The 15,950-nt window shown below is 42.7% G+C and overlaps 2 protein-coding genes across 2 annotated transcripts in view; one reads left to right on the plus strand and one right to left on the minus strand.

Moving 5' to 3' along the window:
• LOC131294724 (transient receptor potential cation channel trpm) overlaps positions 1 to 6,143 on the minus strand; it is a 59,295-nt gene extending 53,152 nt beyond the window's left edge. The window contains exon 1 of the mRNA XM_058322769.1: positions 5,995 to 6,143. Coding sequence (XP_058178752.1) covers positions 5,995 to 6,003 — 9 coding nt within the window. The 5' untranslated portion in view covers positions 6,004 to 6,143. The remainder of the gene's footprint in view (positions 1 to 5,994) is intronic.
• Positions 6,144 to 11,510: 5,367 nt separating this feature from the next.
• Positions 11,511 to 13,874, plus strand: LOC131281666 (5-formyltetrahydrofolate cyclo-ligase). Its single transcript, XM_058311012.1, has 4 exons — positions 11,511 to 11,624; positions 11,785 to 11,898; positions 13,068 to 13,212; positions 13,639 to 13,874. Exons 1-4 carry the CDS (start codon positions 11,511 to 11,513, stop codon positions 13,872 to 13,874), a joined length of 609 nt encoding a protein of 202 aa, XP_058166995.1.
• Positions 13,875 to 15,950: the final 2,076 nt, after the last annotated feature.

Raw genomic sequence — 15,950 nt, forward strand, 5'->3', positions numbered from 1 at the left:
CATTCTTTGGTGGAATTGAACATTCATTAAACAAATACGTAGTGAACCGCTAATGAGCGATCCAAAGTTTCATCCCGCTTTCATCAAATATAATTGGCATAGGAAATACTGGGAAGTAACAATAACCATACCCACTTTCATTGGTGAAAAGTATTTCCCATTAGCAGCAAATTACATTTCCACACTGCTGAAATCCCTCATGCACACGCAATTTGGAATTGGATGCCATGCAGCATAAAGTGATGAGAAAAATTAAGATGAAAAACGAGTAATGAGTGGCTTTTCAAACTGAATTAAATAGTTTTACCGGGTATTAGGATAGTATCAACAACTTTCATGCTACATCTGCGCATGAAGTAAAACCACGAAGCATTAAATATGGGATAATGAATTGAAAAAGCGATGTGGAAAATGTATGCTTTATAGAGGTCTTTGGAGCATAGCCATTTTGCTGTCTACATTGTGTTATTTCTTTCTTTTTTTTTTGGCTCGCAAACAACTTGCAACATCATCAACGGTATTAGACTTGACACATTAATTGAAACCGGGTTTTTGCCACCGAGAGCGCCTCCAACGCCCTAAAAGCTTTCGCGTCAATTACCAACCGTCTTGTCGCGACGCAGACTTGACGCTACCATGGAGCCCTAAGCAAAACACAATCACTTCATCATAACATTAACTTTTAACCAATTATTCACCAATCAGTCCACCTGCTTTCCGGCGCGAGCTGCCCCTCCCCCCATGGCGGTCGGAAGCGAGGAAGGCACATCAATCAACAACTCGACGCCGGGCTTTTCCGCCCAGGCTCGCAATCGACCGGTGCTGATTCATCGAAAGAAGATACCGAAGAGCTCAGCAGGACGGGACGGTCGGGAAAAATCTCCAGCATCGCGTAGACAGCACCAATGTTGATGATGTTAGCAAAGTGGAAAATTATAGAACAATTTACAACAGCTCTATCGCAAGAGCTTTTCATTCAACCTGTTGAGTGATATATGAGAGAGCCGTGTGTCAAACTCCAGAAATCTAGAGCAAAAAGAATTCTTGAACAGTTGTAAAACAATAAGACGAGCTTGCATTGTTATAAGTTTTCCAGACATATAGCTATTAGTTTGACTCCACAATGTTTTACATTATCACGGTAAGATTTAAGGATAAATTTATATCTCATAAATCTGCTAAATCCTACCAAGTTGCGTTGAAAATCGCCCCCCCAATATCGATGTAACTTTTCGTTCCGGTCCTTCTTCCTCTTCTAATGTTTTTTAGATAAGGGTCAAACAGGACAAGATGGAGCGCACCTGTTGAATGGAGGAATTTCCATTTCCTGGACCAACGTCCTTTTCCATTTCCGCTGCCGAATAACCGTTCCACAGGATCGTTAACTTTATCGTAATCGAATTATCACCTGGAGTATTTCCATCCCATCCGGGGATTTTGTTTTCGAATATCCGGAGATATCACCGGATATCTCTTTACTATCTCCCACGGTTATGGGAGCCCTTCGCCGATCCAGGTAGCGTCCAGGATCTAATAAATTGAACCATCATCGGTGCGTTTTGGCTTTCCGTTTAGCGTTCATATCCTTTGTTGATTCGCACATTTTTCTACTGCACGATTAAACGGATCGCAAAGGTAATCCCGGTGGAGCTCGAAAGTGGGAGCGAATTATTATCCAGCTACGGGGAAACTTCCTATAGGATAAGCTGGAACCAATACCATCCACCGATGCCGATGTAGCAAAATACTATCCAATAATCTTATTTTCCCTCAGTAACCCGAGTTCCATTTGCCTGCCGATGGGCTTTCAAGGTAAAGAATCAACGGTCGATTGTTTGAATTGGATTACCACGGGAAAAGTGTGGTGAGAAAAAAATCCACCGATGACGACATAGTGCATAAAAACGCGTCCTTCTGCGCAGCCGGCCGCCCGTTTTCGCTCGAATCTCGACTTCCCATTTCCATAATCGAGAGGAAATTGATCACATCGTCTGCAAAGCGGAACGTCCCGGATTGACAGAGACAGAAACGGTTGAGGCCCCCGGTGGCATTCGACAAATGAGTCGCAGCAGAAAGGGCTTCCGCTAAGGAACACGAAGGAAGGTTGTGAATCTCCGAGGCAGACTAACGGAAACCGTTTTCAACGGCTTCGGAATAGAGCCGTAATCAGTACAAATTGGTAATCAATTCACATGCTGGATAAAAGAAATGATACTACACGATATTCCGTGGAATTAGATGATGCTGCCTTTCTGGGCCTTCGGCTCCGGGTGCGTGATCCCTTACGATGTGCGAGGCGTAAGAATCGGAGGCATAAATGGCCCAAATCGAATCGATTTGTAATTACTGCCATGCTTCACTGAGCGGCTGGGCGTGATGAAATAATGAAAATGGACATATTTGCTACCGTTAACCGTGGAAAATAATTCGCTTCTTTAAAAGAATGTAGAAAGATGTATCAGGTATACCTAATGAAACAACGTATTTTCCGTACGTCATCTATCGGATCCAAGTATATAAGCCAATCAGAAGGCTAGACATATTTCAAATCAAGCTCTTACTCTACGGATGTTCAGTAAATTTGAGCTTCAAATAATACACCCTTAATTTTACCTACCACGTAGGTTCTTGAAAGTTCAACTAACTATGCAGAAACTCCACAAAATTCACATTCACCAGAAGACAGCGTACATTGACCCGAGAGACTGTAGTCTTCAGCCATGGTTTGTTTAAGGATAATCCGCGGATAAAACGACATGCTTTTCACAAACCCAACAAGCATTTTCTAACCACTTCCAATGCTAAGAACATTGGAAACGCTTCAAACACCTAGTGAAAAGTTCAATTAGAAAAACTGTTTACACAGTCTAAAATCCCGCAATCGAAAAACACCAGGCAAAAGGAACGAGTCATTCCAAATGGGAGGGAAAAACATCGACGACAGGTAGCTGGTTCCGGAGCTTTCTCCATGACACATTCCATTCACGGCATGCGAAACCGAATCATTCAAGTTGTTTCCAAAGGAAAAATATTTTGCCCGATTCGATGTGTTTGTGCTACGGAGTGGCATATTTGTTCAAGGACCTTCCCTCAAAGGAGCTGTCATTCTTGCAAATCAGTTTTCTAAAACCCAAATCCTTCCAAAAACCTCAGTCACATCCGACGCCAATCACGCAAGGATGTGGCAGGTGCAGGTAAAACCGAGCTCCACGTCGCTTCCGTGTGCCTGTGGCAATTCCCTCGATCTGCTATTGTCGGATGAACGGTGGAGAGACAGTATGTTTGGCAGTTTTGGACTGTGTGTCATGAGGAATATATTTTCCACATCACTTCACTGCACACCGAATGGAAAAGGAGCCCAAAGGAACAGTCACATATCGTGGCTGACGTGTGGGGAATCATCTAAAGTTTGGCATGGATTTTTTTTCACCCACACGAAAAGGGATGATTGCCAACATTCTTCATTTTGCGTCGGAGCCGCTAATGCTCAAAATAAAAAAGAAAAATCAAATATATCATTCGATTTGCAACGTAAAAAAGCTGTCCCGAAGCCTAGGATTATACAAAATCCCCCCGGGTTGCCATCATCGAACTGTGGAAAAGTAGAAAATGCTAGAGAATTTGTTGGTCACGGTTCAACGATTGTATTCTGATGGCGCACCGTGGAGCCATGATTCTCAACATCTGAGGGAGGGAATAATGATTCCGCTACTTTCACCCGAGGGTTTTTCTCGGTTAGAATATCGAGACAAAACAAAACTAAAAAAAAGAAGGAAAATGAGTGACACCGATAAGCGATAAGAGCGCCGGAACTTTTGTCGGCGCAAAGAAGAGCACACGAATGAAGCTCCTGTTCTATTTGCTGATGAGATAAAATTGCTTTCCGAGTGCCTTTTTCTTATGCCATTTCCTTTTCGGCTTCCCGTTTCCGGTTTTTGCTGGGGAGACAGTGGGTAAACAACGGAAAGACTGCTGAGAAAATCCTTCTGCTTTTGTTCGTGACCCCAGCGAGGACATCAGTTCTGAAAGCTTTAGTCTTCCCGGGGACGAAAAGCTAGCCTCAAAAGGTCGATGAAACAACAATCTTTTCGATGAATTTACCAGTTTATGGTACTTATTGATGAAATAAAAATTGCTCCAAATTTAATCAAAAGTACCGTAACGCACAAGGACCACGAAAAACTATGTTATCATGACTTTTAACAGATTGCAGCAGCTGGCAGAATTTTATGGGCAAAATGCGCAAGCTGATGCTCAAACGGCAGAATGCAAAACCGATAGGGACTAACGGTCCTTCACATATTTCATAATATACGCTGACCCCGACATCGGTCTTCGGAGCGGATTACCAAAGACGAACCGTTTTATATGCTAATAACTGCTCACGGTGTCCATGCTTGCTCTTGCTTTACAGCGTTCGCCAGAAAATCCCAAGGTAGAAAAAATCCCCTCCAAAACAAAGAATTACTTCATCTTACAGTCGCCTCGTTGTGCTTTGGTGTGCTGTCCTTACTTTACCCCGAACCCATCGTCATTAGAATGCAACGTCAGGCGCCGCTTAGTGGCGATGGTTTTACCGTCAGCTAAAGTGACATGCCGCAGGATGTTTATTATTGCTACTATCCCAAACACCACTAAGCTCATCTGGTTTAGCTTATAAACCAAATAATTATCATGCGGCTATACATAGATTGTTCCAGTGCTTAAAACGCTTGGTTCCTGGAACGTGCAAAACTAACATCAACAGTTTCGCAGGAATTTAATTTAGAATATTCACAAAAACAATCGCTTCAATTAAAGTGAGTCAATCAAAGCACTAAAGTGAAATGCCCCATATCAAACATCGCCAATATAAAGTCAGCCATATACCAAACAAAAAGAGATTTGATTGCAAACGGATAATCCAATAAGTCCGATCCTTCATGTTGGTTTGCCATTCGATTTGGTCAAACCCACGTTGATTAATTTTTGAAAATATTAAACAAACATATTAAATATTAACGCCTGGATGCCAAATGCTTTGCATTTCATCTCTTATTTGATTGTACAGGTAATCATGTAAACATAAAAATGAGGTATTTATCCATTGATTAAATTTAATTCAAACAAAACGACCCAATGAAAAACCCCGCTAAAATAATCCATAGAGAAAAGCTCGGTCATGAAAGAATTTCCACAAGCGAAACTTGTCCACTACATGACCTATTTGTCACGTGTTATAACTCATTTGGGACCTATGTTGTGGCGTACGAGTACATCAAACATAGCCCGCATCCAGCAAAAAACATTTCGTCGCAAAACCACAGGACAGTTCAGCCATAATGCGATTTTAATTGCGCTAAAATAACAGATTCAGGCCCTATAAAAACTTATGAAGGTTAATTTGTTTCGTTTGCCCTACGCCTTTTGCTGAAGATCGTTAATTCGAGGTTAAAGTACTGAACTAAATAAGGTTGAAAAATGTACAGTGGCAGAAATAACAGCAAACGAAGAAAACAGCAACTTCTAAAATCTAAACACTATGAACTTATAATATCACAAGATCAAACATTTTTACGTAATTTTCATTATACACAACAAAAATAAAATACAAGACACACTCAGCTCACACGTAAATCCAGTCTACAAAAAGGATGATCTAAATGAAGAGCAACATAAATCACTATACTACACATACATCATAGACACTCCGACCACATGGTGGTTGCCGTTGTCCTGCACGAAGGAGGAAATGCAAACAAGTACACCCCATGCTTGTTTTCCCAGCGCTGTTTTTATGACTCTTTGTGGGCAGATTGCATTTTCCTTCGTGAAGCTGCGTCTACCACACGTTGCAAAAACATACACACGAACACAACAACACAGGCATACACACTTTTTTGTGTTATAACTATCAACAGCACCATCAGCTAGGACTATTGCATGTTTTGATGAATATGGAGGGCGAACGTTACTAGAAAGGAATTTCTTTGCTGTTATGCCTGTGATACTCACATGTTTCATGTTTCGATGCTGCCAGTTGTTTCCGGGTTTAGTATTGCTGAGGCTGCTGTTCCTGTTCGTCCATGGCTGATGATGAAGGTTGCAAAAAATCGCAGCTGCCTGGGATGATCTAGTTTCTCATCGATGCCAGCAACGTGGGATGTTTCATTGCAAAGGAATCTAGATGCATTTCACGATATATTTTTTACACCAGGTATAACAAATTTTTAAATTCTTAAAAATAAATCACTGATTGGGATTTTTTTGCTATGAATGTTCAGTTGCTCTTAGACGATCCTACGCACTGGAGAAAAAATAGATAAATTTTTTACTTTTGAGTGTATCGTACCCTACGTTTAAACACTTTTTTTTCTTGATCACAAGTTGCCAATGTTTACGTTGATTTCAAGGTACTATATAAATTCCTCATGGAAGATTGAAGAGAAGAGTGCACATAATGATTTTGAAACAAACATTTGAATTCTTAGGTTAGAAACTTTTTGTTGTTAGAAAACACCGAAGTCTGCAGGTATACTAACAATGAACTATGATCGCAACAAATCACCCTTCACTCAAACCAAATTAAAATTCCACCACCCCCTAGGCGCCACCCCACTCACACACAACCGCTACACGCGTGTTTAGGAATGCGATCTGTCGAAATACAAACAGAAATTCGCTCCGCAATTCACACCCCTTCCGCCCTAACCACTTTCTAACGTTAGATGACATTAGAACTTATCGACAGCAGTTCGCACACATGCTAAACCCCCCTAGCACACCAGTAGAAGCCGTCTAAGGCAAGCAAACACACTTCGGAAGGTAAACATTATCATCTCGCACAGCATTGCATTAACACCGTTCTAATGCAGCGGCATGTTGCGAATTTGGTCGCGATGGAAACGCAAGCTAGTTTCACCTGAGCCCTAGCTGGTTCCTCGTGAATGACTTTGGTGTCTTATGCGCCAAGAGACCGTGAAGAAACCGCCGCGAAACGTGCCACACGCTGAGGTAATTGAACAAAGACGTCTGCAGCAAGCTGCGATACGAAACACTCTTTTTCTAGGCAGGCTTCACCTGGGGCTCCCTCACTTGCAGCAATATCACTTTGGTGTTGAACGCGTCATGCTGTCTGGCGACCGCGTTGAGAAAGTGCATCATCTTGCATTTCGTCGCAGGTCCGCCAATACACACTAAACGAAAAAATAACTGAAGCACTAGACAAGGATCGAACGAGAACACAGTGTGGAAAACCTTCGAAAAAGCGATAAAATATCCATTTCACTTATAGAAACTGATGCTGTAAGACACTGTGTACGCAAAACCAAGCATCTTTGCACGCTGAGACTGGCGTTTGAACAAAAACAAACAGGCGTACGAGCTTTCCCAATTTCTCTTTGTACACTATCCCGAGGCAGCGCAGAGTGCAGAATCCCCGGATCAGGATACACTTTTCCCTGTAGACCAGGTGGAAAAAGAGCAAAGAAAGTAATCACCTTCCGCTATCAGCACTTCCGGCTCTGAACGACCCGAATCCCAGCGAAGTTCCGAACAGACTGAACTAAACACGAAGGCACGTCAGAAACGTCACGAGAGATTCAGCCGAACGAGATGGAGATGGGCTGCTCACTGCGGAACGGACTTACGTTAGTCCGACGAAGCTAAAAGGAGCGGTATTTTAACCAAGCAAAAGTTGCATTGCAGGAAGATTTACAGCTTAAAAACCTTATGGATAGTTTAGCTGATGTATGAAACTTGACTCATGATAATTTTCCATCGAATTGGAGAACGTAAATTAATTATTTAGAAATAGATACATCTGCACGCTATGAAGCGGATCTAGCTCATATGTCCCTAATCCGCCATCTATTGTACATCCCTAACAACAGCTCCGGGATTTGTTTATATTTGCGTTTCTTTCTATTCTTATTGTTTCACTTCTAGCGAGGCGCGCGCGACACAACGTTTTCGAGAACTTAATTCCGGCATTTTTAGAAGCAAGAAAGTCATTACTTAACACAAACTACCAGTAATAACAAACGTTCATTTATGGCTTTTCGATTTGCTGTGTAGCTAAGGAAAGTTTTTGTTTTGGCAGCAATTTCACGCTCAACTACACAGCTCGAGGTGCACAAAATAGTTCAAAATCGTCTGTAGGAAGTGTTTGAAACCATCCAGTAATTGTGACATAAAGTGTAGATAATTTCCTGCGGTAAGTATCCATATTTTGGAAAGCAAGTTGTATTTGAAAGTTGCCGAGTAAAAGTACGATGTATTAAACAATAATTAGAAAAGTGATCGCAGTATTTGTGATCACACCATTCAGGTTGGTCATACATCCTGTTCGAGTTGCATTCGTTGGCGGTGAACGTTATCAGCCATCGTTTTCTTATCTGACGAACATGTTTACTCTGGCTATAGCATCTGGACTAGCCAGACGATGGACCCGAAACGCATAATAGCAATTAGAAGGTTCTATATGATGTCTATACAAAGCAGCGTGGCGATGCTGAATTGATCTAGGTTTAAGAGCTCAAACGATCTCTAATTGGAATCAATTTGATTGTCGTGGAGGGATAGCATCTCGAGGTCATTGTTTATTCATTAGACCCCGATTTTTAAAGCCTAAGAGCAACTTAACATGAAAAAAGGGAACTCTTTATTTCAATTTCACGAAAACATTGTTCCGATTTTTTCAGCATGGGTGTGTTGAAACAATCAATTAACATATTTTAATTAACACCTGGCTACACAAGAGAACGATAACATCAATAATCGATAATATTTTTACGTGTCAAACGTGCCCATATGAGTCATCAGCATGATGTGGCTAATTTTTATCAAACACACAAACATGACTAAACCTTACGATATTTCTAAACCTCCTCAACTTTAGCTTGTGATAGGGCATTAATTTTAAGCCGTGTAGGGCATATCAGCTAACAATTAAATTACATAACTGTGTATGACTCTTTTATAGCTCAAATCCGTGCTTTCGGAAGCAGCCGATTGGCGCACCCAGGAACCTTCACAAAAGTCTTCCAGAAAGCAGATACGGACCAACAGCTTAATAGTATGCAATTGAGTCCATGCAGGTTTAAAATTGTGATAAGACAGAGGCACTGCTTCAATGAGGTCAAAAAGCGTTAAATAACATTTAGACCATCTGATAATAGTCGTAACTTCACGGTCTTCATCTACCATTGCGCATGACGACTTGACTGTGGCAATGTTGTACAAATAATACTCTTTTAAGATAGACGCGAAGAAACAACGCTATGCCGAGCAAAGTTTTATATCGCTTCAGGTGTCTGATGTTGTCGAATTGCTTTTAATATTTATGAACCCGTGCGGCGTCTTTCTCACCGTGCCACGTGTTGCCGAAGCGTCGAAGCGAGTTATTGGAACCGATAAGCTATCATAAGCATTTCAGTATTTCAGCGCTGTCACCGAACCTGGCATGCCCACACAAAATTCCCAATACTTTCCGACTTTCCCGTGCGGTGAATTCGGTTGTCTTTTCTTGCCTTTTTGTGCTTCAATCTTCTGTTTTTCTTCTGCAAGACGTGAGAAAACGTCTTGGAAAGTTTCACACTGCCACATTGTCACATTATTGCAATCGCTTCACCAATGACGTCAATTGTGCGGCCACTACCTCGTCCATTTTCCAACCTTTCCGTCTTGGAACATCCATAGACACCTGGCAATTCATAGGAGCCGGAAAGGAACCGGCTTAATACCGCATTCTTTGGCGCGCAACGTCACGGCGTTTGAGGCACGTGCCAAACTCTGGCTTGCAATTATTATTACACCCCTGCAGTTGGTCGAGGCAGACTACCTCCAAAGGTGTGAAAATTCGACGGTGGAGGTAAAAGTTAAATAAAACAATATTATTGTGAGCATACGGTTGTTGCAGCAGGTCGCTTGCAGACTTTCCTTTCGGAAGGAGCTTAGCTCGTTAAATACTTTCAACCTTCGGCTACATAACTTCACGTTTCGTGCTGACGGATCCTTCTGGAGGCAAACATTTTCCCACGTTCTCCCATTGGATCACCAGCCGCTGGGCGGACATTGTTGAGCGCAGTAAAATATAGCGAAGAAAAACGCCTCTCCATAACCAGCAATGCCCCGAACTCCGGGTCGAAGGTTACCGTGCCGATGACAAATATCAACCACTTTTTAAAAGAAAACTGTCTTCCTTTCACGAGATATCAAATTTGCCAAACCCCATTACGGCCAAGGGTCGAGTAAGAGAACTGATGAAAATCTCAGCGTCTGCACGGGAAGTTTCCACCGAATCACCCGTTTCCGCCCGTAACAATGACTTATCAAATAAATAATCTAATATGTAGTTCGGCAACCGGCCAGCAACAGTAATATCCCCGCTATCCCGACCTTGATGGTGTTATGGGCTCTACTGGCTACTGCCGTCAGCATCCTGTCTGACTTAACCTACGAAGACACCTGGACACCACACGGCAAAATCCGTACGATGCAACGGGCAGGAAAAACTTTAGCGAAAATGGAGCAAAACGAGCCTAACTTCAATAGCGGAGGAAAATAGCCACATCCACAATGACACACGACTTGGTTAGAGTTCCAAATTGAATTTTTCTGTGGCCATTGCCTACCGGCAATCCGGCAGACTTCCGGTGCAAAGCGAGCCAAAGTGGGTTGAAGGAGGATAAAGAAGATAACCAGAGAAGAATATACTTTTTATCAGCCTTTGCTAGGCGTTCTTCTTCCATCCTACTGGTAGCCCATGTCTGTACTTCTTTTTTCGTATCTTTGCTATTGCGGCAAGTCTGTATAACGAGAAGGTTGAAATTCACGAACAGGATATTTATTGTTACTTTTCCGTCGAACTTTAACAATATCCTATCAGTTCAAGTTAATATTTTTTAGAATTTATTTTTGATTAATTTTCCACTAACGCCATGAAGCTCTGAGCCGCATGTACCGTATGGGAAATGACTCCTATACGTTGTACATTTTATGTTAATATCAGCAGCATATCCACTCCATTGCATATTCGACACGATGAGCTTCATTTGCACCACGATTCGTACACGACTATGTAGTTATCAATAGAATGCCATAGAACTCTAGGATGCTCGCTACATGCCTACAGTCAACATTGTGTGCAATTGGCAACAATGATTGGATTTTTCTTCTACGCACGTACTGTATTGTAGACGAATGTACAAAAAAGGAAAATATACAAAAAATGCAATTACACATGCAACATTACCCAAGAGCGATACAAATGCGTAGTAAACAGAAACAGACACTGTTGAATTCCAGGGTTTATCAAAACAACTCTTCGCAAGCTAATGAAGGAAAAAGCTCTGGAGCAGAAATGAACGTTCGAGCACGTAATGCTTGAAGCATAGAAAATAAGCCCGGTTAGTTCCAGGGGCAAGAAAAAGTACTCCAACATGTCGTTTTCAACTCGCATCGGTTTTAATCTACTCTTTGCAATCCGCTTTTAGTTCTTGCTCATCTCATTCCAACCGGATCCGGACGACATGCAGCGTATCCAGAACCCGGCAAAGGTGGCCCTTCGTCAACGGATCAAGGAAAAACTCCAAGCACTGACGGTCGAAGAGCGTGGTCGACAATCGAGTATCATTATCGAAAAGGTATGGCCGCATTTTCCGGACCGTAGAATGCCTATGTAAGCCTAGTTCCGGTGACCCCTCCGAGCCGGACACCGATCGAAGCAACGGAAATAGATAGATCCATTACGATTGCAGTTTTTATTCCAACCTTTTTTCATCGTTCTCGTTTCTCCACGCCCAGCTCACGAGCTTGCCGTTCTACGAGCAGTGTAAAAGGATTAGTGTCTTCCTGAGCACCGACACGGAAGTCAACACCCGGCCATTGCTGGAGCGGATGTTTCACCAGCGGAAGCAGGTAAGCAGGGCATGTGCTGTCTTCCAACTCCTCGCAGTAGATTTTTCTTTCCATCCAGTTTGGCTTGCTGGAGAATACGATATCTTCGGCGAGCGGCAAACACTCCAAAACGGGGCGTCAGTGTCACGCCAGCTCCATCACCGGGAAGTTCACCCAAAGCCAGCGAAAGGATGTGTGCTCACTTTCACAGCTGACACGAACCGGAACCGAATCTCGTTAGTGCTAAGACGATAACAATAATTTAAAAATGCCACCGAAAACCAAACTCTCTTACCCGCTGGCGTACCCGAACGAATTCCGACTCGCCTCAAGGACTTTAACGCACCCTGGTTGCCTTTGGAAGGTCCTTTTTTTCGTTAATCTCTGAGTAAAATCACGAGCGAAAGCTGGGGGCTGCACCAGAGAGTCTCCGAACATACCGGATCGGGTGAAATATGTTTAACCGTTGGCACATTTTCGGGCTGCCTGGATGGCATCTTTTCTTGCCTTCATTGTGTATGTGTGCCCCTTTCTGTTCACCCAAAAAGCGTTCAAAATCTTCCCACCGAAGAATCCACCCAACGGCGCCTTCCTGGGAAATGGGGGGAAAAAAGAAAATCGAATACGATAATTGCGCCAGCCGAACCGTGACATTTCTAATGACATTGGCAACCGGTTGTTTCCTTCCTCTCGCTCTCACCTCCAACCCTGCCCCTTCCCGGAAGGGGCAAGGGGCGAGAAAAGTTAAGTGCTAAAGCTGTTCGAACAAAACAAAACAAAAAAGCAACACCAAAGTTAAAAAAAAAACATCAGCGCTAAAAGGATGGTTTGGAAAACCCAAAAGAAGCCTCCATCGAACCTATTGCCATTGCTTTTGCTGTACCAACCGGGGACGGGGGGGAAATTCGGTCTACCGAATGTTGATTGAATTTTGTCCCGCCGATCGCATTCCAAACGGCCCACGAAAATAGGCAAAATATTGCGCTAGGAATCGATAATAATTGGAAAGACTAACGGAGAAGGGAAGCCCCAACTGCCGGAAAAAAACAAGACCATTAATTGAACAGTCTAATGTACGCAATTTGTGCGAAACAGCACAAGTCTTACAAAAAAGAAAAATAATATTTCTTTGATATTATTTCACAATTTCGATGTTCACCGTCCTTTTTTACGTTCCCTTCCTCGGGCAGGTTTTCGTGCCAACCTACAACAAGAACGCGATGAGAATGGTGAGAATCAATGATATGGAGGATTACGAAGCGCTTCCGAAAACTGCCTGGAATATCAAGCAGCCTCCGTTCGACGATGCGGCACGTGAGGATGGACTCGCAACAGGTGGGTAGTTCCCCGGCTCCAAGCGTCCTCCAGGGCATCGTAAATTCACCGTGCGCCACGCGTTCCTTCATCTTGCGTACGCATCATTCGGTTTACATCGTAAATAGGTCCATTTCCATATTTGTAATGCTTTTATCTAACCGACCATTCGCATAATGATTTTTGATATGTTCAATCTCGCACAATTGCGGGTTTGAAGAAACAACCGCCTTTAGGATATTTTCTTCACCCGTGCGAACTTTCTCAGCCAAGCTTGAGCTTTCGGTGGAAATTGGTCAAACATAAATTGCATACTTTCCGGCGGAAAGCCGTACCGAACGATCGTCTCTTCTCGGGGAAACTGATTGGGAAACATGTAAATCACGCTGCTTTCGCTTATCGATCTCTCTGCATGAATTACGGTTCCAATATCCTTTTCAACCGCAGGTCTGGATCTCATCATCTTGCCCGGGGTGGCCTTCACTGCCGGAGGCGGCCGTCTGGGTCACGGCGGGGGATATTATGATCGATTTTTACGGGAATACTTTGGCAAGTTCCCCAACACGGCGCAGGGCGCCACGCACCTCGTTGGCATCGGCTTCCGGGAGCAGATGGTGGACGACGATACGCTGCCCACCGACGAGCATGATGTTCCGATCGACTGTGTTGTGACTGCTGACTGAGGTGAAAGTGAAGTAATATTCAAAAATCGTTTGCTGTTCGATTTGCTTTTTATCGCTTACCTGTCTGACCAGTTTTTACGAGTCCTTAAAAGTATGGGATTAAACTTGTGCGTACGACCACTTTTAATATGTCCAAGGGGTTTTTACTTGCTACATTTCATATCTTTCAAATATCAAAATCAACTTTTCAATTCCTTTTATAGCTCAACTTTTTAAGTTTGTACACCGAATACTTCGTAGACAAGCGTAGAATGCAAACACATCGTCGTTACTTCGGTATAAGATGAATTCAAATTTTTCAATTAATAAACTTTTCCACACCTTTCACCCCAACCCACTTTCGGAGAAATGATGATAAATATGTTCTAACGCAAAATAAAACACAACAGGGTCTGCGATTTCGTTTTGTTTTATTCGTTTTCGTTCGTCTCGTTGACGCCACTCGAAGACGTCGATGCTGTGCAACCATCGTTACGGTTTTGTAATTATATCCTCGCTGTTCCTATGCTCATTATACAATTTATTTTCTATTTACATTTTACATTGCATCCGTCCGAAAACGTTACAAACCGAATGTCCCCCTCTGAGCTCTTGTTATTATCTTCATCGCCGGGAGGTTTGACTCCGCCAGCTTTGACGAGATGATTCTTTCGGTTCCTGCTTGCGGACTTCCATCGCCATGGGCAAGCATAACGTGCTGTTTGATTTCCACTCGACTCTCTTCGTCATTCCACATAGTACAACATAATGACTAAAATCACAAGATAAAAAAAAGTACTTTCTACGATATTCCTTCATTTTACAGTTGCCTTCTTGCGCACCACATTCCCTGTATTCTAGGATGGTCTTATTGGATGGTTTCGCCCTCACGAATTTGTTTTTCATTTTGATTCACTCGCTACTAGCACCGCACGTCGAAAGGGATGCGAAAAGGTTGCGTTAAATTTAATTAATCGAATTGGTAACTGAAGTTTTCCCTTTTTTCCACATTGCTTCTATTTACATCCTGGTGCAGCTTTGAGCACGATTGAAGTGAAACTTTTGTACACTTTCTGTTTACCTTGTGTATCTTATTGTCTTTTTAAAGGCAGTTTACTACAGTTGAAAGCATTCCACTAAAATTACTACAAATATAGTAATGAGAAGGAAATCTATTGCGTTTTACAGTTACCCTCGGGAGTGTGTAATAAAATTATCTTTTTACATTAAAATGTGTTTATACAGGTCTTACACGGCGATGGGATTCTCCTTCGTTCCACGTATCTGTCGCCTCGTGACCTAGAAGCCATCGAGCGATATATAATTAAAGAATATTACAACCGAATGGGTGAGCAACGGGATACGAAACATCCGCTGAAAAAGTATCGTATCGTAAAAACCATACCACCAGCATTTAAACGCACCAGCATTTGCTGAAATCATTCGTTTTTTGTCCCTTCTCCACCATGGGGTGTTAAACATCCTGTTCGATGTCGCACCCTCCTTCCCCAACGACTACCACTTTCCAATGGGGTCTGTCAACCCTAAAACTCTTCCTTCACTCAACTTCCGGTTGCCCAACGGCAAGATATTCTCCAGACGACGCAATGTTGATTTTTCTTTTCTCATCCTTTGTTCTGTTTTAATTATTTGAAATGTACTAGTGATATCGCATTGCCTTTGCTCTTGTCCTTTTCTTTTTGCCGACAAACTTTCCTTCCAACCCGACCCACTAAAGCTGCGCGATTTGCTCGGTGTGTGTGTGTGTGTCAATGAAGGGATGTTCAAGAGATACAACTTCGCACTCCGGCGCGTGTACGAGAAATGGTCTGACAAAATTCGGTCGCTTGGAAAAAATCGTCTTTTGAAAGTGCCACAAAGGGATTTAAAAAAGTCATCACTTCGCTGAATTGTTGGTTCGTGGGAATGCCGAAGAAAATGGAAAGGAAATTTACAACAAAAAAAAAAGCTGAAAACGTATAAAAGCACGAAGTAAAAACCACCATTCACTGCCATTTTGCAGCTGGCCGCGGTGGTGGGTGGCAAACAACGAATTCAATTTTGCTCCTGTATTTGGCTTTTCCGGTTGATTGGTGA

This window comes from Anopheles ziemanni, chromosome 2 (assembly GCF_943734765.1).
Source record: "Anopheles ziemanni chromosome 2, idAnoZiCoDA_A2_x.2, whole genome shotgun sequence".
NCBI lineage: Eukaryota > Metazoa > Arthropoda > Insecta > Diptera > Culicidae > Anopheles > Anopheles ziemanni.